This window comes from Leopardus geoffroyi, chromosome D4 (assembly GCF_018350155.1).
Source record: "Leopardus geoffroyi isolate Oge1 chromosome D4, O.geoffroyi_Oge1_pat1.0, whole genome shotgun sequence".
Lineage (NCBI taxonomy): Eukaryota > Metazoa > Chordata > Mammalia > Carnivora > Felidae > Leopardus > Leopardus geoffroyi.
In genome coordinates, this window is record NC_059342.1 from 18,570,847 (window position 1) to 18,597,090 (window position 26,244).

At 42.0% G+C, this 26,244-nt stretch overlaps 1 protein-coding gene across 9 annotated transcripts in view; it reads right to left on the minus strand.

Annotated features, from left to right (window-relative positions):
- Window positions 1-26,244, minus strand: part of PRUNE2 (prune homolog 2 with BCH domain) — a 273,396-nt gene that overhangs the window by 201,673 nt on the left and 45,479 nt on the right. For 7 of the 9 annotated variants that reach the window (XM_045469601.1, XM_045469602.1, XM_045469605.1 and 4 more), the window contains exons 2-4: window positions 12,640-12,744; window positions 8,221-8,423; window positions 5,133-5,296 (exon numbers count right to left, since the gene is read on the minus strand). In XM_045469601.1, coding sequence (XP_045325557.1) covers window positions 5,133-5,296; window positions 8,221-8,423; window positions 12,640-12,744 — 472 coding nt within the window. Of the gene's footprint in view, window positions 1-5,132; window positions 5,297-8,220; window positions 8,424-12,639; window positions 12,745-26,244 lie in introns of those variants that run through there. The other 2 variants (XM_045469606.1, XM_045469608.1) reach the window with 2 other exon arrangements.

A 26,244-nucleotide genomic window follows, 5' to 3' on the forward strand; every position in this document is an offset into this window, starting at 1 on the left:
TGAATACAATTTTTACAATTTTTATTCCTTTCTCAATATGTTGTTTTGTTTTTCTGGACTCTTTTTTCCTTGTTTTATTATATGCGCGTGCATTTTTGTAAACAACTTCAAATATTCTATGGGAGAAGGAAGGACCTGAGTAACAAACGGAAAAATGACAGATGACCGACTTCTGCAAATAGATAGTACATTTGATATAAATGTCAAGATCTAATAACAATGAGAGTATATGCTATATGATTCCATTTATATGATATGCAAAGCAGGCAAAACCAATCCGTGGTGTTATGGGTACATCCGGAGGGAGTAAAACTATAAAGGAAAGCGAGGAAGCCTGGGTCATAAAAATGAGAAAGCCGGTTACCTTTAAGGAGGGACTGAGGAGTGATGGGAAGGAGCACAAAGAGGTCTTTTTATTCAATTTCTTTACTTGGGTAATTGTTAAAAGGATGTTCCTTTTGTGATAATACTCTGAGCTTTTTATATTTATGTTTTGTCTTCCCTTCTGTATATGTAGTATACTCCACAAAAGGATTAAAATTATATATATAATCATATACATATATATATATATGTAGACAAAGAAAAGATGAATAAAAACAAAGGCTTGCAAAGAACAGAATAAGTTCTACCAGGATTTCTAAAAACTAAATAAAAATAAGAAGAGGGTTCATTACTGGAAAGGACAATGTCCAAATTCTGGGCATTAAGAATGTTGGAGGGATGGGCAGGAACGAAATGGATGTTACTCTTTCACAGAACTACCTAAATCAACACATTCACAAAAAGGAAAGTTATAGGGGTGCCTGGGAGACCCCGTCGGTTAAATGGCTGACTCTTGATTTCAGCTCAGGTCACGATCTCACGGTTCATGGAATTGAGCCCCACATCGGGCTCCACGCGACGGCGGGGGGCCTGCTTGGGATTCTCTCTCCCTCCCCCCACCGCCCACATCTCTCTCTTAAAATAAATAAACGTTAAAAAAGCAGAACGGATATACACAATGATGCACAATGCCTCTTACGACAGTACTTCCTGAGGCTCCGCTACGTGGCAGACACTATTCCAGGCGGCAGAGACACATCAGGGGAGCAGTGAACAAAACACATTAGGTCTCCTTTCTCATGAAGCTTGCATTCCGGAGTGAGGGAGCAAAAGGGAGGAAGAAAGTCGTGATAGACAGAAAGATTAGGAGACAGACAGAAATAAGCGTTCCAGAAGGAAGGCACAGCTTGTATAGATCCTCAAGAGCAGGAAGAGTTTGGCGTATCTGAAAAAGCCCCTGTCCCTGGAACACGCGACGGGAAAAGAAAGGTTGAAACGCAGGACAGGATATCAGAGCAGGCAGGGGAGATGTCACGTTGCAGACTGCGGGGCTTGGGGATGGTGATTGGGTTTTTACTGTGATGGATTTTGACTTTCAGGAGATTGATGTGGCCGGTTCACACTTGCCAAAGGCCGTTCTGACTGCTTCATAGACAATGGATTTCATGGAGGAAAGAGGGCAACGCTCAGGCGGCCATTGCATTAGTGGAGGAGAGGCAGAATTGCAGTTCCAACTGCATTACTAGCAGCGATGGTGGGAAAGTGGATGGATTCAGGCTATGTTGCAGACAGAGAGTCAGCAGGACTGGCTAATGGATCAATGTGGGAGGAAAGGTGAAGGAAAGAATCAAATATAACGCCTCGCCTGTGGCTTGAGTAATGGGTGGTGGGTCGGCGGGGCCTTTTACTGACACGGGGAAGCCGGGATAAAAGCAGGCTTGGAGGTACAGGGAACTAACGGGGTCCATCACAGCCGTGTCAAGGTGGTGGTGCTAGTGAGACATGCATGCGAAGATGTCGCACGGGCACCGGAGATGAACCTGGAATGTTAAAGAGAGATCTAAAATCTCAGAACGAAATGAGGTCACTCAAGGATACTGTATAGACAAGAAACAGACTCCTAACTCTAGAGAACAAACTGACGGTTGCCTGAGGGGAGGGGTGGGCAATGGGTGGAAAAGGTGATGGGGATTAAGCAGTGCACCTGTTGTAACGAGCACCGGGTGACAAATGGAAGCGACGAATCACAATGTTGTACACCTGAAACTAATATTACGCTGGATGTTAACTAACGGGAACTTAAAGTGAAGCTTTAGAAAAAAGGATAATATACAGAAAAAATGTCCCAGGATGAAGTTCGAGGGCGCTGCCATATTTCAAGGTTGAGCAGAAGAGAAGGAGTTTACCAAGCAAGGCTAAGGAAGAGTAGGCCCGACCTCTTGCACGTTAAGGAACACTCGGAAAATTACCATGTTTTCTCCAGCCTAGTGGGCTAAGAGGCATACTGAGGGTCCTCTCCAAGGATGAGGAGATCCATATCCTGACTCAACTGAAATCCGTTTACAGCGCACCACGGTGCCTCAGCATGGTGTGTTCTAGGATATGACCACAGGAATGAAAGGCAAAGAATAATCAAATGACCAAGTATTTTTTTCATGCTAAATTTGGGGGCGGGGGTTTAGTATAAAGTTTATAATAATATATCCTCCAAAGAGGTCTAATTAGGATATTTTTAAAGACTCTTCCAAGTCTCAGCCATAAATATTTATTCTCACGACATCTGGAAACAGTTTTCAAAATTCTTGATGGCAAGGTGCGTGTAGAAATTTTATGTTCCTTCAAGACGTAGAAGAACGCATAAATACATTCTAGAAATGTGTGTCAAGTTAATGGTTATTTTGAGCACCCCAAAATATAAAATAACATCTTAGCTGTGTATAGAGACAACCTTTTGGAAAGAGAACTATCCATGTTACGAAAATAAGGAATGCTAACATTATTTATAGACACGTCAAAAACCTCCCATTGGGTTTGGTGTTACTGCATGATCAGAAGACCATGAAATCGAACTTTGAGTTGAGTGAATGTAACAAAACTTGACTCGATTCCCTTCTGACGCCTACTAAAGACTGATATTCCACCACCCCTCCACCTGTGTACGTCCACATCCACATGCACACATTGGCCAAAAGTCTCCAGAGCCTTCTTTCCACAGCATGAAGCCACCTTCCAGGCGTAGGGACTCTGGACTCTCTCATGACACATTGCATTGCAGTCTTTGCACATAGAGGCACTTCCTCCATTTACATCCCAGTGTCCAGGCAGCAAGGAAGTGATGTCCCTATTCTGCCAACTTCCTAAGGTCACTTCAAGGCCAACCTTATGGAAGACCTCCAATGAGAAGAAAAACCAAGGTCCTTTACCATACCTCTAATTCTTGATAGCTCTGCCAACTAAGACCAACATAACTCATAAAAGGGGTCTGCATCCCTTCTAATTCCCTGAATCTCCATAGCATCATTATTATCAACGTCAACAACAAAATCACACCTCTGTGCCAATGTATCACAGTATCACAGTTTGATCTGATTTTACTATTTACAGAAAAGCAAGATGATGAGCAATTTGTGGACCAACTGCCTTTTGTTCCGGCTAAATAACACACATATTTTTTAAACAATAAACCAAGCTTCTTAGTTTGCAAGAAATTGAAACAAAATACTCTCTCGTGTTTGATCATTTGCACTGCTAAACAACTTCCCTCGTGGCTGGGATCCCAATTACCTTTATTTTCCTTCTGCTCTGTCACAGAGATAAATGATCATAGTTACTTGGTTTAGTTGGGGGCACAGTTTCCCATAGAGCATTTTTACAGATGTCCATTGTCAGAAAAATATTTAAAACAGGTTTACTGGGGCCATTAGTTGTAAAATATTTACAGGGGTCACAAAACTTGGACATTTTCCTCTCCACATTGTGGAAGAGACAGAGGAAGAGAAGGAAAGTGTCCTCAAAAGACTAGCTTCAGGGGCGTCTGGGTGGATAACAAGTGGTAAGCATCTGACTCTTGATTTCGGCTCAGGTCTCGATCTCATGGTTTGTGAGTTCAAGCCTCGCATCGGCCTCCACACTGTTAGTGCAGAGTCTGCTTGGGATTCTCTCTCTCTTTCAAAATAAATAAATAAACTTAAAAAATTAAAAAAAAAAAGTGGCATCAACATTTTCTTGGTCTTCTTCCTTTTTAAAAAATTCTTTCAGTCTGTTAATCACTATTTTTCACTTTCTTGTGTTAAACAATTCTGAGAAAAATCTATGTCTACCATGTTCAAGATGGATTATTGAAAGAAAAAAAAAAAAAGCTTTATACAACACCCAAAGCTGTCCTACGTAGACAATAATGAATTTTTGTGGTAATTTTGGGCCACCAAAGTCAACTAACAATTTCCAGGTTAGAAAGCACTTTTTGGAAGTGGCAGGCTCCATGAGTGGAAACGAAAGATTAAAAAAGGTAGGGGCGCCTGGGTGGCTCAGTCAGTTGAGCATCCGGCTTCGGCTCAGTCTCACAGTTCGTGGGTTCGAGCCCCGCGTCGGGCTGTGTGCTGACAGCTCAGAGCCTGGAGCCTGCTTCGGATTCTGTGTCTCCCTTTCTGTCTGCCCCTCCCCCGCTCATGCTCAGTCTCTCTCTCTCTCTCTCTCTCTGTCCTTCAAAACTAAATAAAAACATTAAAAAACATTTTTTTTTTAAAAAGAAAGATTAAAAAAGGTCATTGACGATGGTGTGCTGGGAACACAGTGTTTAAAGGAGGCGAAGTTAAGACGGAAAATATTACAATGCCAATGAGGTGGTAAAGTGACTGTAAACGTCCTGACACAAAATCACCAAATTCAAACGTGTTTATTTTGTCATCCAAGCAGTGTTCCGCAAACCAAGCTTCTATCAGTACCAGGAGATATTTCGATGTGAGGAGTGGATTCTGGCCTGAGTCACACTGCTGTGGGACCAGAACCGCCTCTGGAAGCTCTGGACGGCCAGAGGAGCCTTTCTGGCTCCCCAACAGAGGTGAGGCAGTTCCGGTGAACAGTGAAACAGCAAAGACCCTTCATGCCTATTTTTAAACGCACATTGTTAATATTCAGTGTAATGCTACTCTTTAACAAACTCTTTACTCCCCGCTTCCCTGATGAAGCTTCCCGCGGTCTTTAAAGGGGTTGTTAAGCCAAGAATGGATCACACTCATTCTGCATGAGCAAGTCGAGAAACACTCCATTAAGCCCTCCAGTATTTAATAGAAAGAGCCATCTCTCACCTCTGAGGAGATGAGCCAGCTGCTCGGTGATGAGCTCAGGAGCCTCCCGGAGAATCTCTTTCACCACGAGGGAAGAGGAAGACTCTGGGAACTCGAGGCCGCCATCGCTCTGCTCCACCGGATTAATGACTTTGACAACCGCTGATTCTAAAGTTTCGTCCTCGCTGTAAAGCAAATGGCGGAGAGGAAAGGAAAGGGAGATGGCACATCATCTTACTTTCTGGAAGTATTTAATCTCTGCTGTCACACAAAAGACTTCCTCTCAACGGCCAAAAAGATGAGGAAGCTCACGTGACCCTTAGCCTATGCGTCTTCACTTTCCATATTACCTAATTACCGCCCCCCCCCGCCCCGCCCCGAAAGGCTTAGTCGCAGCCCCTCATGCTGTAGCACTTCTGTCTCTTGTTTTGCTGTTGAAAAATAATAATAAATAAGAATAGTAGTAGTAATAGTAATAATAATGGCTGCCATTTACTGAGCTTCCGCTGCAGGCCAGACACTATTATCAGGCCAGAAGGAATGTCACCAAGTCTTCTACTACACGATGACCCTATGAAATGGGTTCTAGTGAAACCCTCATTTTTAACATGAGGAAACAGGGGCACATGGGTGACTCAGTCAGTTGAGCATCCAACTCCTGATTTCGGCTCAGGTAACGATGCCAAGGTCGTGGGATCAAGCCCCACATCAGGCTCCATGCTGAGCATCTATCCTGCCTAAGATTCTCTCTCTCTCTCTCTCTCTCTCTCTCTCTCTCTCCCTCCCTCTGCCTCTCTCCCTAGCATGTGCACTCTCTCTCCCTCTAAAATGAATAAACAAATACAAATTTTAAAAAGTTAAAAATGGGGAAACAGAGGCACAAAGTGATTAAGAAATTTGTCCAAGGTCACAAAGCTTATAAGCAGACTAGCTTGTGTTTGAACCCTGATGTGGTTTCAGAGCTTGCATATCTGGTCACAGTGCTGGAGAAAAATGACCACGGGCTTATTTACTTCCACCATCATCCTTTTTTTTTTTTTTAATTTTTTAAAATTATTTTTTAGTGTTTATTTATTTTGGAGAGAGACAGAGTGCAAGTGGGGGAGGGGCAGAGAGAGAGGGAGACACAGAATCCAAAGCAGGCACCAGGCTCTGAGCTGTCAGCACAGTGCCCGAACAGGGCTCGAACTCAAGAACCATGAGATCATGACCTGAGCCGAAGTCGGACGCTTAACTGACTGAGCCACCCAGGCGCCCCGCCCCCCCACCACTGTCATTCTTCACATGTGAGATGAGTTGGCTTCATCAAAGGCAGAAAGAAAGAGGTGAATAAGACTGACGTTGGTCTTTCCGTCATGAGTGGGAATGAAGGAAATAAAGATCTCAATTTTGGAAAGCATTCTGTTTCATAAATAGTCCTGAAGCTCAAGTTCACAATGTCAGTCCCCACACCAGCAGTTTAGCAGCTTTTCAGTTTTAACTGAGAACAAAACTCTTCCAAAGATCCTGACTTCCCAAGATTTCTTTAGCTTCTTGCACTGCCTTTATCCATATTTATTCACATGGATTGGTTTGTAAAAGTGAGCACATAAATTGAGTCAAGAAGGTGATCATCCCGAACACTGATCATTGAAGTCAGTCAGATAACCTCCCAGTAACTCTCAGCCAACAACTGATTAATAAATAGGCAAAAGAATTTGTGTTTCAAACGGCATGGGGATAAAAACAGCCCCACGCGAGCAGACTGTTTTCAAAACTCTTTAGAGCTGAATGAACTGCATGACAGGCAGGTCAATGTACTTGTACCTAAATATGCTTCCTAAAAAGAATTCAATAAAAAATTAGATACTAGTACAAGTTCTTATTTCATGCACACTAACATCAATATCCACTGGTTATGGTCCTAAACCATCAGCAAATTGGCAAAGTGTGCAAAAAAAACTATTGTCTCAAACCACTGAGGTATTTACTAGTGACTCTTCATTCAATAGCACTACAGAGCTTATCAAAAGGGCATCTTTGGGGGCGCCTGGGTGGCTCAGTCGGTTAAGCGTCCGACTTGGGCTCAGGTCATGATCTCGCGGTCCCTGAGTTCGAGCCCCGCGTTAGGCTCTGTGCTGACAGCCTGGAGCCTGCTTCGGATTCTGTGTCTCCATCTCTCTCTCTGCCCCTCCCCCACTCACTCTCTGTCTCTGTGTTAAGCCTCCGACTTTGGTCCAGGTCATGATCTCATGATTTGTGGGTTTGAGCCCCGTATCAGGCTCTGTGCTGACAGCTCGGAGCCTAGAGCCTGCTTCACATTCTGTGTCTCCCTCTCTCTCTGCCCCTCCCCTGCTCATGCTCTGTCTGTCTCTCTCAAAAATAAATACAGATTAAAAAAATTTTTTTAAGATTTAAATAAAAGGGCATTTGTGTGCTGGGTTGGAAAGTCCTTGAAGGTAGACAATTTGTCTCATTCCTCTTTAGGTACCTTGAGATTCTTGCACTAGTTAGCAACTCCTAAGTACGTACTGAAGGAGGCAGAAGACGCACATTGAATCCAAACTCTTCTACTAACTTCATGTGGTACCCTGGACGAGTCATTTGCAACAGTGGGTCTCAGATTTCTTGTCCATAAAATAACAAGTTTGAACTGCACGGACTTTCAAAAATCCATCCCGCTCTTATAGTATAAAATGGCATGAATGAAAGAGCCAATGATCAAATGACTTTCATAGCTGTTCTCTACAATTTTTCATTTCACCACTGAGATGTCTTTCTTGAGAACCTTTCGGTCTTAGTTAGCATGTAATTTCAGTTTTCATTACACATTTACAGCATCAGTACATAGGACTGTTGTGTTGCTACAATAAACTGTTTCAGATTGTTCAAAATTATAATTTTGGTCAATTCTCCAAGAACTTTCCACTCAGAGATGTCATATTTGAAATGCAAAGGCCAAAACAGAGAGCTGGCATGGCCCAAAGTTTGCCGTAAGAGAAGAAAAAATATTCTTTTTCTTCCGATGTCCTCTGCCTTTAATGCATCTCCCTAAGCCACAAAAGTCCTGAATGAGGTGGTACTTTTCCCATAAGGGCCTTGGTTAAAGGCCTTACCTCCAGAGCCTTACCTCGCCAGCACATTGCTGCCAACGAGCGTTATAGATAACTTCCCTTCGTCATTTAGCTGATGCAGATTAATTTCATCTCGGAATATGTGGAACGATTCAGAGATATTCAGCTCTTCTAAAATAAACCTTGTCTCAGTGAAGTAATTGAATTCAGTTCTTGGTATGTTCAGCACTGGCAAACAGAGAACTCCAGGTGGACTGACCTACCGAGAAGAAAGTTGGCTGAATCACGGACAACAGCGAGAGGAGAAAAAGCACAACTCCGTTTTTTACACGCCCGAGGGTAATCGTAAAGCGAACAAAAGTCTTTTGGCCTCACTAACCCGGATGGCATTCAAAATCGATTCTTCCCGAACCCAATTAGTAGAGCAGTATCTACAGGCAAATGGCCCCTAATATTTTTTAAACTTGTTACTCTCCATGAAACCTCTCGTGCCTTATTTTAAATATCTTATGTCTCATTTCAACATCTCCACGATTGAAAATATGCATATGCGCGCGCGCGCGCACACACACACACACACACACACACACACACACACACACTCTCCTTTTCAGGGGAAACAAATTCATAGGTCTTTATGGAATTAGCAGAAAATCAGAATGATTACCGCAGGGCGGATGAGAACTGTGTGATACAGAAAGGCATGTACGTCCCATGTACATGGGATGCCTGCCATTGAGCTCCAGCCAATGGTTTACATGCAAAAATTTCAGGTTTTTTCAGGATAAGAATCTTTCAATTACTCAAGAAAAGCTGAAAATCTAGATCTGAGGCTGTTATCTACGATGTTTGTTACAATTAATTTTTCTAAATTAAAAACACTATGGAGGTTAACAAAAACTCATTTATGAGCCAGATTTGGCCTATACACTACCAGATTGAGATCTCTGTTCATTTCTTATATTAGGAAAAAAAATCACATATTAACAAACTTGTTATTAAAACATTGTTGGGTGGGGGTGCCTGGTTGGCTCAGTCGGTTAACTACCCAACTCTTGATTTCGGCTCAGGTCATGATCTCGCGGTTCGTGGGTTCGAGCCCCACGTCAGGCTCCATGCTGACAGCACGGAGTCTGCTTGGGATTCTCTGTCTTCCTCTCTCTCTGCCCCTCCCCTGTCTGTGCTCATGTGCGTGTGCTCTCTCTCTCCAAATAAATAAATAAAGTTAAAAAAATGTTTTAAAAAATTGTGGTAAGAAGGGGAAACAGGAGACGGTAGGAGTTGGAGAATTTTAGATTCACATACTTTCCTATAGGAATTTTTTAAAAATAAAGCTTCTTTGAAATATTACTATGAGTGCACAGCAATAAACCCCAAATACCCTGAGAGAAGGTGGGGTTTGGTAACACTGAATTTTTGCATAAAGTAAATGGCCTTTGTTCTCACATCATCACCAGCTCTGCCAAAGCATAGGGCTTATTACACAATTTTAATATCTTTGTCATCTATCTCCTTTCCTGGCATTAACAAGGCAGCGATTTTTGTCTTTTTTGTTCAGTCATGTTTCCTAGTGCATAAAACAATCTGGCACATAGTAGGCATTTAATACTTGTTTGTTGAGTGAAATAAATGAATCACCCATTGCTATAGTACCTAAAGCACAAAGCCATTCCAACAAAGTGCTTTTTCTTTCAACTGTCAGGCTAATCCTGAATCACAGTTGGGCAATAATCATTAGAAATTTATGTATAGCCAAATCAAAACCACACTGAGATACCACCTCACGCCAGTCAGAGCGGCTAAAATGAACAAATCAGGAGACTATAGATGCTGGCGAGGATGTGGAGAAATGGGAACCCCCTTGCACTGTTGGTGGGAATGCAAACTGGTGCAGCCACTCTGGGAAACAGTGTGGAGGTACCTCAAAAAATTAAAAATAGATCTACCCTATGACCCAGCAATAGCACTGCTAGGAATTTACCCAAGGGATACAGGAGTGCTGATGCAGAGGGGCACTTGTACCCCAACGTTTATAGCAGCACTCTCAACAATAGCCAAATTATGGAATGAGCCTAAATGTCCATCAACTGACGAATGGATAAAGAAATTGTGGTTTACATACACAATGGAATACTACGTGGCAATGAGAAAGAATGAAATAATGGCCTTTTGTAGCAACGTGGATGGAACTGGACAGTGTTAGGCTAAGTGAAATAAGCCATACAGAGAAAGACAGATACCATATGTTTTCACTCTTATGTGGATCCTGAAAAGTTAACAGAAGACCATGGGGGAGGGGAAGGAAAAAAAAAAGTTAGAGAGGGAGAGAGCCAAACCATAAGAGACTCTTAAAAACTGAGAATAAACTGAGGGTTGATGGGGGGTGGGAGGGAGAGGAGGGTGGGTGATGGGCATTGAGGAGGGCACCTGTTGGGATGAGCACTGGGTGTGGTATGGACACCAATTTGACAAAAAATTTCATATAAAAAAAAAAGAAATTATGTATAGAAATTTACTTTTCCTAATTAGTTGACTGAGTTATCTCTAACTCCTGATACTGAAACTTGAGTCAAGCACATGTGGCCTGAGCCTATCCTGGCAGGATCTTTTTGGAGGTTAGGACCAGAAGAAGGTTTCTAGCCCCCCAACCTCTGCTGGGTGCCTTGGAGAATGCCAGTTTTCTTTCTGAAGCTCAGTTTAACCCATCTGTAGAATGGGGCTTACCTACCAGAAGGAAAAGTATTTAAATAGAGTCATACGTGGGAAGCTGCAAAGCTCTGCATTTATTCCACGTTTATACTCTCAGAGGAAGTAGCCACGTTCTCAGAAGAAAATTCAAATGGAGATGCAGACCTTTGGTAGGGGGGCAGGGCCAGTAAACTAAGAGGAAGGCACAGAAATATAACAAATTCCAGTATGTGACCCTCCAGTTACTCCATATTTGTCCCCATGCTGAGCCTTAGAAGGAGAAAAGAGGCCATACATCTCTTTACCCATTTTATCTATCACAACGACTCTCTCACTCCTTTGGTTGCGTGTTATATTCATTCAAGACATTGGAGTTGGTGGGGGGGGGGGGGGTGGTGTTATATAATTTCCTTAAGAGTCCACACCACTATCTTTCTAAAGACCAGTCTTGTTCAGTCAACTCTATGTTCTCGAGACAAGCGATATTTGTTTTCTAGGAGTCAAAAAGTCCAGTTAATAGGATTAAGTATTTAATATGCATTTCTTCACATAGGCATGTTTATCTCCTTATACCAATTAATCTCCCTTGTAAAGTTCAACAAAGTTTAATATTTTTTAATGTTTTTTTTTTTTTTTTTTTTGAGAGAGAGAAGGGGGGAGACAGAGCGTGAGCAGGGGAGGGGCAGAGAGAGAGGGAGACACAGAATCCAAAGCAGGCTCCAGGCTCTGAGGTGTCAGCACAGAGCCCGACGCGGGGCCCGAACTCACGAACTGTGAGATCATGACCTGAGCTGAAGTCGGACGCTTAACCGACTGAGCCACCCAGACGCCCCACGTTCAACAAATTTTAAGATAAATTTGATACAAAGTCCGTATGCAGAGACCAGAATATTTTACCTGGCTCTCGTCAGCTGCTGCCCTAAGCCATTCTTGCCACCCACAGCTCACTCTAGAAGACTAGGTTTCATGTGAATTTAAATCACCCGAGATCAGCTATGCATACTCTCAGAGCCAAGAATCCAAACAAAATTGGAATAAAACAAATCAGACTCTGGAAAATTAAAAATTCTGTGAAATTGGAAACCGCACCAAGATACTCATAATGTACTTTTTTAGGCTTTGAGGTGACACATTATCACGGGCTGATGAATTTTATGAAATGGCAATTTTAAAACAATTTGTTAAAAGGTCTTTTCCACCTCCGTAGGGAGGTTATAGACTTTGCACAGAATACAAAGATTCTCACTCAAGGGAGATCATCACTAACTGAGAATGACCTTGCTGTACAAAGTCAGGGCTAACGGGCAGGCACAGAATATAGATGCAACATGTAACACCTCTGTTCCTGAAAATTCCAGCCAATAGGTTCCGAATTGCATGTAATGTTCACACAGGTTATTCTGCACTTACTTCTCTATTCCCAAGGGCAAGACTAAGCCACAAGCTGTGATAAAGGAAAACAAGAAATTCTGACCCTTACTTTTGTTAGTTCTCTGAATTCCCACGAAAGTAAACAACTATCATATATTTTTAAAAATTTGGAAACTGTGACCTTATTGAAATGTCTTACGAGGGCGTCGATAAGAAACAACTAGACCCTACCCAACGCACTGTAGGTGACCAGTAAGTATTTGCTGTTTAATGAATCATAATACATTATTCTCGGCAACAATAAACCGGAACGTGAAAATGGAAGTGAATAGGTTCCTCGTTTTTCCCGAAAATGTTTGTCCTTGGAAGTTATATCATAATTCACATATAAAAAGCACAGTCTTCTTTCCCCTCACCTTGTCTAGAAAGTAAGCGTACGTGAAGGCGGAAATGAGAGAATCCAACTCACACGATTTATGTCCAATAACCACATGGACCTTCTCCAAGCGTTTGCTTCGATTCTGAAACACATGGCAAACAAAACATCACAATTTGACGTGCAACCGATCGATACAAAAAGGACAGTTTTCCATCTTTTTTTCAAAGGTAGGCCTTGGCTATATTCACGCACGATTGCAACAATTCCTAAGTTTATGATGAAGTTTTACAGGAGGACATAAGATTGCACAACACGTTTAAAATTCGGAAATGCTCAAGTTGTAGCGCGCGGCTCAGGAACAGAAAATTGTGAGCTCACCACCTCAGGAGCCTCCCCAGGTGACCTCTGCCTCTGGCCTCCACGCGTGAAGGGCAGGGAGAGACCAAAGGAAGAGGCGGACCGCTTCAAGTTTGGCAGGCAGTAGTTTAATAAACAAGGAGACTTATTTCCAAGGCTTGTCTTGGGTACCTGCAAGATGGGTAGATCTTCACATCCACCTGCCAGAATTTTAAAAATTTTATAGAGGCCGTAACTTGCCTCAGTCATGTGTGGTCTCAACACCACATTACTCTCTCAAGGCTGCATCCTTGGAGCAGCTCCCATGGTGGGAACGGTGGGCAGAACATACATTCCAAGGACAGGGGAGAGGGTGAGGAGCCTCCAACAGCCCAGGTGTAGCTCAGGGGTGAGCCAACAGTCACGTCCTCTAGATGACCTCTTCCAACAGAAGTGTGGTTTCATTAACATTATCACAGTCTGGGGCACATGGGTGGCTCAGTCGGTTAAGCATCCAACTTCAGCTCAGGTCATGATCTTACTGTTCGTGGGTTCGAGCTCCACATCAGGCTCTGTGATGACAGCTCAGAGCCTGGAGCCTGCTTCAGATTCTGTGTCTCCCTCTCTCTCTGCCCCTCCCCCCATTCATGCTCACTCTCTCTCTCTCTCTCTCTCTCAAAAATAAACATTAAAAAATGTAAAAAAAAATTATCACAGTCTAACTTGATATGAATTGTATCTCTGAGTCATAATTTTTTAGTAAAAGATTTTAGTCCAAAGGGAAGTTCCATAGTATAGCGGCCCCCCGTTCATCCGCAAAGGATACATTCCAAGAGCCCCAGTGGATGCCCAGACCTGCTGATAATACTGAACCCTATATATACTCTGTTTTTTCTTGTACGTACATACCTATGAATAAAGTTTATAAATTAGGCCTAGTAAGAGATTAACAACAACAATAATAAAATAGAACAATTACAGCACTATACTGTAATAAAAGTTGTGTGAATGTGGCCTCTCTCAGAATATCTTCATGTACTGTACTCACCCTTCTTGTGATGGTGTGAGATGATAAAATGCCTGCGTGGTGAGAGGAAGGAGGTGAATGACGTAGGCATGTGACACAGGCCACTCTTGACCTTCTGACCACGTGTAAGAGGATCATCTGCTTTTGGCCTGCAGTTGACCGCAGGTAATAGAAATCATGGGACATGAAACCAAGGATAAGGGAGGAGTAGTGGTTCTATGTCATTTCCTTGTATAAGATGTTCTTAATTTGAGAGACAGTGACTTTTTTCATATGTTCTTGGCACGCAATACACAATTCGGTAGTAATTTATTTTCTCAGGCCGCATTTTGGGTGTCAAGAAATGTTCTCTCTACAGCACATTCCGTAACTTAGCAAATGAAAGTATAACACTTTTCCTCCCCCCAGGAAAGGAATATGGTTAGTAATATTGCTTTAACAATACAAATCAGTTGCTATTAAAAAATGTATACAGTCACGTCTCTGGAAGAGAAGGCATATTGTTTTCTTTCCTGGTTTAACATAATAGTTACTTAAAACCCCTTTATAGAAGGCTGACCTCCTTGTGAAATACTGGGTTGGAAATGCCAAAGAAATGACTGCTTCTAGAAAATTCTACAACAAAACTGTTCAGTAATGATAACTGTAATCAAAATGAACGTCTTTATAGTATGCCAGAGGTGACACATATGTATGCTTTCCCCACTTTTCACCCTTTGTTTTAGCTTCTCTCCTGAGGACTGACTAGAAAGCCAACTCAAGCACAATACTGCTCAAAATGGCTAGATAAAAAATTACACTGCTCACGACTATTCCCAGAAAGAGACTTATTCTTTTTTTCTACAAAACAAAGAGAAGGCATTATTTGGTAACCTACTAGGTACTTTACAAATGAATCTATGCAATTGTAATTGGTGGCACGGGCCTACTGATGTCAGAGTCAGAAACAAGTTTTTAAACAACCAGCTTGTGGCCCAAGAAACATAATAAACTAAAAATCTCGAAGGAAGTTTTAAAGAGTCTGTCAATACAGAGAATAATAGCGGTATCGATATTGCAGACGAGTCATCTAATATGTAATATTGCTGAATTAAAATAAACAGGTATTTTTCAAAGATACTGAGATGATGATATTTAATAAAACAACATGACTTGAAAATACAATATAAACTCTCTGATTATAATTACAACACCCCGCCCCACCATCACCACCAACTTTAACCCCCCTTCCGTCGTCTCTCAGCTTCCTTCCCCTAACTTCATAAATTACAAGCTGGCTCACTTGTACCCTTGGGGGATTCTAGTCTAGGCCCAGTTCTCATCTAAAAGCCGGACTGCTTCTCCTGTGCAAGACTGTCAGATGTTCTAGAGGTACCTACAGAAATTTAGGTAAATGGAATTATACTCCATTACAACACAAACAAATGCATTAGGAAATCATATTACTGTAGACAGCCGTTCTTCCGAGAAACTCGAAGGTCTAAGTAGACATTACCTCATTTCTCCTCTCAGATCTTGTAAGGCAGACAGTAAGAAGATTAACAATACTTTTTATAGGTCAATGGAGTCCGTGATGGGGCCAGGATCATTCCCAAACCCCATGGCCCAGTACAGGGAGCCCTCTGCTCTGCCCTGCACCAACCACCCCACAATGCCATAATGACTTCACCTACAAAATGAGTGAACATGCATTCTAAATATGCATTCTAAATATAGCAAGGTTTCAGACATTTATAGCACCACACCAAATGACCCCAAAGCTGACCTACCTGCTTTCTTGTCTAGGTTCGGTAATTCCTAGGTACAGCTCTTTGTTCAACACTCAACTTGCACGCAAGACATGGAGGAACCAAGAAGATTTGTGTGTCAGTTTATTTCTAAGACCAAGCCAATTGCTACTTAAAAAGAAAAAACTAAAAGAAACTAAATAAGATTGTGAACCCAAAGCATGTTGGACCAATTCTCACAACTCAGGAATCTTTGAACATTATTATTTATTCGTTCTTGTCCGTTTAAAGGGGGAAAAAAGTACACGCCATCTTACAGGTCAGACTATAGAAGGTCCCGGGACAGAATCTTGAGGGTTCTTTTCGATGCCACAGGCCTCTCTTTTCATGCTCTCCTGTTTCTCGTCTGACCTGCCTTCTTCTCTCACACTAACCTCCTTCATACTCATGGCCTCTTTGAGTGCCATTTGCTTATGTCCGCTATCTGCGGTCAATGCCCCAGGTCCCGGCTTCCAACACTATCCTCCCCCCGACCCCACCCACTTCCATCAAAATGTGCCAACCTGGTGCCCATGCTATCAGGGACCAATCTGCTTCTCCACAAGCAACTCCATTCTTCCACTTAAAAAAATTTTTTTTAACGTTTATTTATTTTTGAGAAGAGAGAGACAGAGCGTGAGCAGGGGAGGAGAGAGAAAGAGGGAGACATGGAATCTGAAACAGGCTCCAGGCTCTGAGCTGTCAGCACAGAGCCTGACATGGGGCTCGAACTCACGGACCACAAGATCACGACCTGAGCCGAACGCTTAACAGACTGAGCCACCCAAGTGCCCCTCCATTCTTTCATTTTAAAGAGACTTTCTAGGGATTATGCCATAGTCCAAAAAGATGACCAGAAATTTCAAGTTGGCTGAAAATGTTGGAGCAGACAAAAGCAACGTCACAATCGGAGGTAACTTTGGTGCCTGCCAATGAGCCTTAGGAGTGAGAGGCTCAACCTCAAAAAATCTCAGATGTTCCTAAGTGCATGAATCCTATCAAAAACCACTAAGATGTAATTGAAGTGTAGCAAAAATTAGAGATTAGAGCAACCATGTTCAGAAAGACTTCTGCCTGCTTAGAGGAATAAAACATAAGATTAGTTATGTAAACTCAATCAGAAGGTGAGCTCAAGAAACATGTAGGATTTGGCTGCTCAAATTGGGGGTCAAGAACCAGAGAAAACAGGCTCCACTTTCAAGCTTCCCAGCACAAATGGCCTTGGCAGTGTGAACAGAGCAAGCATAGGGGTCAAGTCCCGGCAGAAAAGACTGGGGATTGATTTCAGGTGTCCGAGGACGGTAACAGGGGTCCTTATAAGGCCTATTCTGGTCTATTCTGTGACAAAGGCCCCATCTACAGGGGCAGCAGGTTCAGGGAACTGACTTGATCACAGTGATACTCTCGGTACACGTACCTCTCAGAGCAGGTCTGTGGACCTTTTCCTATTTCACATCTCCACATATTCATAGACTCACAGATGTCCAATCTTAATATCTACGTCCCTTGATGCAGTTCGAATTAGCATCTGAATTATTTACAAGCAGATAAATTATGCCCAAATAAAAGTGATAATTTTATCAGTTAAATTAATTATTGTCATTCAAGTAATAAAAATCTATTTGTGCGATACAGCAGTAAACCAAACGGACGACAATCCCAGCTCTCATGGCACCTGCGTTAGTTGCAAGGAGATATGATGAACCAGATAATTAGATAATAATTTGAGGAATAGGGTAACTGAGATGAGGCTCATTTGAAAAGGTGACATTTGAGAAAGACCTGAAGCCAAGAAGTGGGACCTAAGGATATCTTAGGCCAGGAGAATAGCAAGGGCAAAGGCCCTGAGGTGAGAGCATATCCAACACGTTCAACAAATATTTACTGCCTAGTGCATACATTTTCTAAATGTGACTTTGTAAACTCCTAGCCAGGAGTGAATAGATCTGGCAAGTAAATACCCACTCCCTAGTATTGACACAAGTTCACCAAGCATTAAAGAATCTCAGGAGACAAAAGATTCATCGCTAATGCCTATACCCAATACGGCGTTAGCCCAACACAGAATGGAATCCTGATTACGCGTAGAAATAGATACTATACTGCTTTGTCATCTGCACTTCCAAATAGATGGGCAAGATCTTTCCTTCATCAACATATAAAAGAAAATATATTGAACGTGCCAGTATTTGAGATCACAATTTTGATATGCTTTCAAAGTGTAATCCTATACAACACTAAAATGAGCCTTCTTAATGAAGTTTACTTATCTCTTTTTCAAAGCCCGCAAAATGCCTAAGCATTAAGACTCAACTGACCATTAAAGGGAATTGCACTTGTCAGGCAAAAAAGCACTTTTCCAACACACCCACAGAAAACAGAATCAATCAGAAAGAAGGCTTCTAGGGCCCTGATGGAAACCTAGTCCCTCCATTAGCTTGGGTTTTTTTTATAGACATATTATTTATTGCCTAATTGGTTAACATACAGGGTATACAGTGTGCTCTTGGATTTGGGGATAGATTCCCGTGGTTCATCACTTACATACAACACCCAGTGCTCATCCCAATAAGTGCCCTCCTCAATGCCCACCACCCATTTTCCCCTCTCCCCCCACCACCTCCCTGCCATCAACCCTCAGTTTGTTTTCTGTATTTAAGAGTCTCTTAAATACAGAGGCACCCCGGTGCCCCTCCAACCCACTTTTCTTAAGAAGCCTATGAAAATGTTCTCAAAAATAATTAACTGAAATGCATCGTGTTTTCCCTCTCTCCACCCCCCTCCCATCAACCCTCAGTTTGTTCTCTGTATTTAAGAGTCTCTTATCCTCCATTAGTTTTCTAAGAGCCATATCTGCTGAGAAACGAAGCTGCTCCCACTGATGACCGGACACATCTAAAGTCCCATTATTAACATTTAGTCAACGAGCCTTGCAACACAGTTATGATTTCTCAGACCCATCCTCCTCAACCCACTTTTCTTAAAAATCCTATGCAAATGTTTTCAAAAATAATTAACTGAAATGCATTGTGTTTTGAAAACATTGTAGACAAAACCCACAGAAGTTGGGAGAGCGTCCCTCCTATCACACGGAAGCAACAAACATTTCTAAGGCCCTCATCCTTAACCAACAAATGAAAAAGCAAGACGACAAGAAGTTCTTGATTTATCGAGTGTTATCTCCAAAGAAACCCAGGCAAAGAAAACAGTTGGCAGTTGAGCTGGTGTTTCCTTAATTACTTCTAATTCCAAGTCAATGAGGGGTCACCCTTCCTTGAGGCTGCCTGTGGGTGGCCCAGAAAAGGGCCCTGGTTCCTCCCTAGGAGACTCCACATGCCTGCTGCCATGATTCTAAGTGAGAGGACTCAGAGGGTGAGTGGAAGAAAGACTGACATGCTGCTCGTCACCCCAAAGGTCCCCAACTCCACATAAGTCACAATCATCAGGAGGGGATACAAAAGGGACCACGGCCAAGTGAGCAACAAAGACACAGGGGATCCCCAGAGTAACCTGGTCCTCCAAAGGCCCCAGATCAGCTCTGCCAGAGATAGACAAGTCTCGTCCCTTGTTCATTTGGTAAACAAAGGAGATGCTTTTGCTACTGGCCCTGGGTTTAAGATAACGTCCATAACTCCTCACCTTCTGAATGTCTCATAATCTTATCATTACCCGGATAAAGTTTGCAACTCAAAGGGAGAGGATGCTGGAGGGAATAAAGGACGTGGCATCCACTAGCAGTCCAAAAACAAAAACAAAAACGCTTATCACTCTGTTCGTGTCCCTAGATCACCGGGATTTTTCCTGCTGATTGAAACCTTTGTATTTTATTTTCTATCTTTGCTTATGTTTCTGGTTAAGAAAAAAAAAAATACATGAAATTAGAAAAAGGCAGACACAATGAAAATTAATAAACCAAAGATAACTACTGTTAAAAGTTCAATAGTTATTGATTATTCACATTTTTAACTTGCCTATATATTAACACATGTACTTTACAAAAGTAAAGTACATTCTATTCCCACTCTATATTAGATGCTTCCTTTTGAATCCACTTAGTGTGCTATGGACCTTGCTCAAAGATCAACACTGTAGATCTTTATTCTTTTTAGCTCAAGGATTGCAACTGTATGAACACATATGTGTGTATAAAATTTCTGGAATCAGCATAAGTGCCTTTTAAAAAAGAATCTCCATGGGGCGCCTGGGTGGCGCAGTCGGTTAAGCGTCCGACATCAGCCAGGTCACAATCTCGCGGTCCGTGAGTTTGAGCCCCGCGTCAGGCTCTGGGCTGATGGCTCAGAGCCTGGAGCCTGCTTCCGATTCTGTGTCTCCCTCTCTCTCTGCCCCTCCCCCGTTCATGCTCTGTCTCTCTCTGTCTCAAAAATAAAAAACAAACATTAAAAAAAAAATTTTTTTTAAAAAGAATCTCCATGGTATCGGCAAATAGGATACTCTATTCCACTGGCCATCTACTCTAGTTTCATTCTAATGACCATAATTAATTTCTTCCAAGAGTTGTACCTCAGGTCATGTCTCAAAGCAAAAACATTTACCAGAATCTGCAAATTCGAGACACAGACATTTTATATTCAATTTTCTCATAAGTGTCCTAATTTACTTGGTGACGTACTAGATGAATATAAACCAAGGAATTAGGAAGACGCAAAAAGCTTTCAATGAGAAGACTCATATTATTTTGAGGTAATTTGTCTCACTTACTGATAAAACTGAAACCTAATCAATTCAGATAAGTATATATTGCCTATAACCTCTCCCCTCACTGTTTTCCCAACAGACCCCAATCATTTTTTTCCCCTCAGGATTCTCCTTGCTAAGCTGGAGAATACTCTCTCTTAATATCTCTCATTTGGGGAAAAATAGGGGCTGGGAGTCACGCTGAGCAGATTCAGCTATAAACAGCTCAGGTCCTATGCACCTGCACCTCCTGCTATATGGTCAAATGCAGAGGCCATTGTAGATAGGCAGTGGGAGACCCAGAAGCTAAACCCAAGCATTGCCTGGGGCCCTTCTTTCTTGGGTGGGTCATGTGGGTCCCCGGTTCCCCTTGGGGTCAGGCTCCTTTTACTGGGGCTTTGGACACGTTCTCAACTGAATCCATTCTTCCTCAACCTGTTTGTTGCCCACCTTGAACATAGAATGTTCTCGAAAGGAGCGACCTCATATATATATGGTTCATATACTTCTTCTGGGTCATAATAGTAATGGGAGACAGAATTGTTATTTACTTACAGCATTTCATTTTTTATATTTTCATTCAAGATTCTCTTTCTGACAATGTCCTCCAGGGACAGTTTTGGGGGCGGCCCCATTATTTTTCTTCCACAGCTTCAACCATAAAAGGTCAAGGATGATGCACCCCGCCACCCCCCGCCCCAACACACAAGTTCTTACCTTTCCCGAAGAGCCCCTATAGCAATTGCTCCACACAGACCGTCTGCAGATTATTATTTTCCAGCCATTTTACTTTGGGGAGAAATGTGTCCAAACATTTACTACCAACTGGATGGGACGGCTCTTCCATTTCCCATTTCGGTGCCGCTTCCTTCTGGTTTAAATAGATGTCTTGTGCCAGAGGTTTGCCCTCCGTGCTTTTACACGTCTCTGAATCACTCAGCCTGCCCCTTTCCAGACTCAAGAGCTGTAGTCATTTTTGCCTCGCCTCATACGAGCAGCATCCAGGTCTACGACCCATCCCTTTGCCTCCTCTGACCTTCCGCTGTCTGTGCCCATTGGTGGGCTGAGACCTCACTGTAGACTGAATTGTGTATCCCCCAAATTCCCATTTCCAAGCCTGAACCCTCAATGTGATGGTACTTGGGGATGGAGCTTTTGGGAAACAATTAGGTTTAAATGAAGTCATGAGAGTGGGGCCCCCCAGATGAGAATTCTCATTCTCTCCCAGCTCTCCCTCTCACTTTCTGTCTCTCTCTGTGCCTCTCTGTCTCTCTGCCTCTGTCTCTCTCTCTCTCTCTCTCTGTCTCTCTCTCCATCTCTCTCTCTCTTGAGATGATCAGGAGAAGAAGGCCCTCACAAGAACTCAACCATGCTGGCACCCTGATCTTGGACTTCCAGCCTCCCGAGCTGTAAGAAATAAATTTCTGTTGTTTAAGGCACCCGGTCTGTGGTATTTTGTTATGGCAGCCCAAGCAGACTCGGACAGACCTCCAGGTTGGAGTCATTCCAAAATTCAAAACCACCAAGCAGATACCTGAACTTCAGGGAAAGCTTCGACGAGCTTCTTTTACAAAATGGTTGCTGTCAAAGCACTATCAGAGTTTTAAAGACCAAATGAAAAAGAACACCCCTGGAGTGCCTGCATGGCTCAGTTGATTAAGTGTCTGACTCTTGATTTCAGCTCAGGTCAGGATATCATGGTTCATGGGATCAAGCCCTACATCGGGCTCCACACTGGCAGCACAGAGTCCGCTTGGGAATCTCTCTCTCCTTCTCTCTCTGCTCCTCCCCCATGCGCGCACACACATACACACACACACACGCACTCTTTCTCTCTCTCTCTCTCTCAAAATAAATAAATAAACTTTAAAAATATGTATTTTTTAAAGTGTAAAAAAAAAGAAAAAGAAAAAGAACACCCCAGCTATACACGTATAGAAACTACACCCATGTCACCAAAGGTTAACTTATTCTGTCAAATTCACAGTTAATTCATACTCTCATAGTAATATTAATTACTGTATAAAATATTTTTTTTAATGTTTATTTATTTTTGAGAGACAAAGACACAGAGGTGAGCAGGCGAGAGGCAGAGAAAGGGGGAGACCCAGAATCCGAAGCAGGCTCCAGGCTCGGAGCTGTCAGCACAGAGCCCAATGGGGGGCTCTAAGTCACAAACCACGAGATCATGACCTGAGCCGAAGTCAGACGCTTAATTGACTGAGCCGCCCAGGCTCCCCGAAAATATACTCTTTATAAAACATTTGGAAAATATAGAGACACAAAGAAATAAACCCTTAAGACCCAAAGTAATCACCATGAACATTTAGCGAACCCCTTCCAACCTTTCTCTATATTTTTACGAGTGCTCTCTTCTGTAGTACTGTGATCATATTACACATAATATTTTGTACACTCCTTTTTTTAAATGTTAGTTTTGAGAAAGAGAGAGAGAGTGAGCAGGAGAGAGGCAAACAGAGTGGGAGACAGAGGGTCCAAAGCTGTCAGCACAAAGCTCAACTCTGGGCTCGAACTCACGAAACATGAGACCATGACATGAACCGAAGTTGGACATGTAACCCACTTAGCCACCCGGTGCCCCTAACCTCTCTCTTTTTTTTTTTTTTTTAACAACATTTAGGTTATTCTTCTAAAATTCTAAAATATAAATGTTGTGATGGCCAGGGAGAATATGTGTTTGCTTTTGTAACACCAGTTGCCAACCTATTGCTTTTGCATACAGTGGTGCTCAATAACTACTGAAAAAAATAAATGAATGAATGAATGAATGAATGATGGCATTTAGTGGATAGACTATTCTTTAATAAGGATAATTATATTTAGTCAATCCCCTAATGTTGCAGAATTAAGTTATTTTAATTTTTTATAATATAAATAAGAATGCAGGGAATATTTGTAAGATATTTTTGTGCTCATCCTGTTATTTCTTCAGGATAAACTCCTGAATTTTACACTTCTGGGTCAACGAATATAAGTGTGTGTGTGTGTGTGTGTGTGTGTGTGTGTGTGTGTTTTCATTATTGAAAGAGAGAGAGCGCGTGTGTGCACGTACACACACTCACCAGCAGGGGAGGAGCAACGAGAGAGAGGGAGACAGAATCTGAAGCAGGCTCCAAGCTGCCAGCACAGAGTCAAATGCCGGGATTGAACCCACAAACCGTGAGATCATGACCTGAGCCGAAGTTGGACGCTCAACGGATGAGCCACCCAGGCGCCCGCGAATGTGTGTGTTAATGCTTACCAGAAGGGTTGTAGAAATTTATATAGACACACCTGATTTTTAAACCTGCAACTCTGTATTTAAGCATGTAAAGTTAATTTGCATTTATTAAGATTTTGAGTGTTTCACATCATTTTTTTTATATGGACACTAAACATTATTGTCTTCATATGAACTTTCCCTCTGCATATCTTTGAGGATGTTTATCCTACTCTCATTGACAAACAAACTATTAAAATATTATTAACATATTCAACTCTGGCAGCATCCATAAGATATTATTTTGTCCTGTGGTTTGGGGCATCTATAGAGCAATAAATTGCATTAAGGATGCAATAAACATGCATTATTTAATGTGGCATCATCATTTCAAGCGCTAAAGAGCAATGATACAGTCGGTACCATATTTTCCTCAAAAAAAGGAAAATGTGTTTTCTGAAAATGTTGTTAATAACACAGGTCAGACTCTGTCTTGCTCTCTTAGCTCTTAGCTGGAGTGCATTTACTCTTCTGTTTTGTAATAAGCCTCAGGTAAAAATGCTAATGCAACTTAAATTTGAATCTAAAGTGTTGAATGTGTCAAGAGTTAGTGTATTTAAAAGCAGTGAAATTTTGGTAGGAAAAAGGCACCAAAGAAAACAATAAGACTAAGAAAGTAGATCCTGAAAGTTCTCATCCCAGGAAACACATTTACAAATATTGAAACTAACAATGTTATATGTCAATTATATCTCAATAATATATATAACATATAACTCAGCTAGCTCAATTTTGTATTTAAAAAGGAATAATAGGGGCGCCTGGGTGGCGCAGTCGGTTAAGCGTCCGACTTCAGCCAGGTCACGATCTCGCGGTCCGTGAGTTCGAGCCCCGCGTCAGGCTCTGGGCTGATGGCTCAGAGCCTGGAGCCTGTTTCCGATTCTGTGTCTCCCTCTCTCTCTGCCCCTCCCCCGTTCATACTCTGTCTCTCTCTGTCCCAAAAATAAATAAACGTTGAAAAAAAAAATTAAAAAAAAAAAAAAAAAAAAAGGAATAATAAATGATACATAATAGAGCAGGAGATATTTACATAATATTTTAAAATTCTTGGCATTAAACGGGCAGTATTTCTAACCATACAAAGAGTTCCCACACATCGATTTAGAAAAAAGACAAACCAATGGAATAATCAGTAAAAGATATAAATGGACAATTTTTTAAAAATGTTTATTTATTTTTGAGAGAGAGAGAGAGAGAGAGCATGAGCACGAGCAGGGGAGGGGCAGAGAGAGAAGGAAAGAGAATCTCAAGCAGGCTCCACGCTGTCAGAACAGAGCCCAATGCGGGGCTTGAACTCACAAACTGTGAGATCATGACCTGAGGAAATCAAAAGTCAGACACCTAATGGACTGAGTCACCAGGGCGCCACTAGAGGGCAATTAACTGAAGAAGAAGAACATACGAAAAGAAAGTCAATCTCATCAGTAGTCATGAAAATGGAAATCAGACCCACAAGAAAATGGCATTTTTTGATTATCAGATTGGCAAAAAATTAAGAGTGTTAACATCCATGGTCAGTTAGACTGTAGGCAGTAGTAAGGAATACTACAACCAATGAGGGAAAAATTTGACAGTATCTATTAAAAAGCAGAGTGTTCAAACTTTCTTTTCAAATATTTATTTATTTTGAGATATATATATATATGTATATATATATGTATATGTATATGTATGTATATGTATATGTATATATACACACACACACACACACACACACACACACACACACATATATATATATAGGGGGAGAGAGAGAGAGAGAGAGAGAGAGAGAGAGAGGGAGAATCCCAAGCAGGCTCTGTGCTGACCTGGGACTTAATTCCATGAACCGAGAGATCATGACCTGAGCCAAAATCAAAAGCCAGACACCCAAATGACTGAGCCACCCAGGTTCCCCCAGAATGTTCAAACTTTTTGACCCAACTATTTATTCCTTTTCTAGGAATCTATTCTATAAAAACAAAATCACCCATAAATATGGGTATTTTAAATCCCTTATTAGTATTTGAAATCCGCTGCTAAATATAGCTATTTAATAAAACCCCAAAGAATGTTTGCTGAAACAATATTTGTAATGGAGAAAAAGGAAACAAAACGAGAAGCAACCTCAATGTATAACAATCAAGGAATCGTTGGAGAGATTACGGAATATCCATAAAATAGAATCTAAGCAGCTGCCGCCAAACAAATGAGTTAGAGCAATACCTAATGACCTAGAAAGATGCATTCTAATATTCTTCCCGTGTCATCACATGGCTGCTTCTTCCTGCCTGGATCCCGCCTCTCAGAAGAAAAGCGGGCTGTGGTTTCCACTCGGGTGACATTGCCGTCCCGCTGACTGCGCTACTAAAGATTGCTTACTAGGACATTGCTGTCATGTAAATTTCTGAGCCCCACCCCTGATATTTAGATTCATAGGTTTGCACAGAGTCTAAGAATGCTGTGACTCAGGTCTGAAAGAAGACTCGTGATTAGCTCCCACGGGCCATCGAGTCTCTGTCAACTACAGAATGTACCTGCATTTGGTTCCCGAAAGGG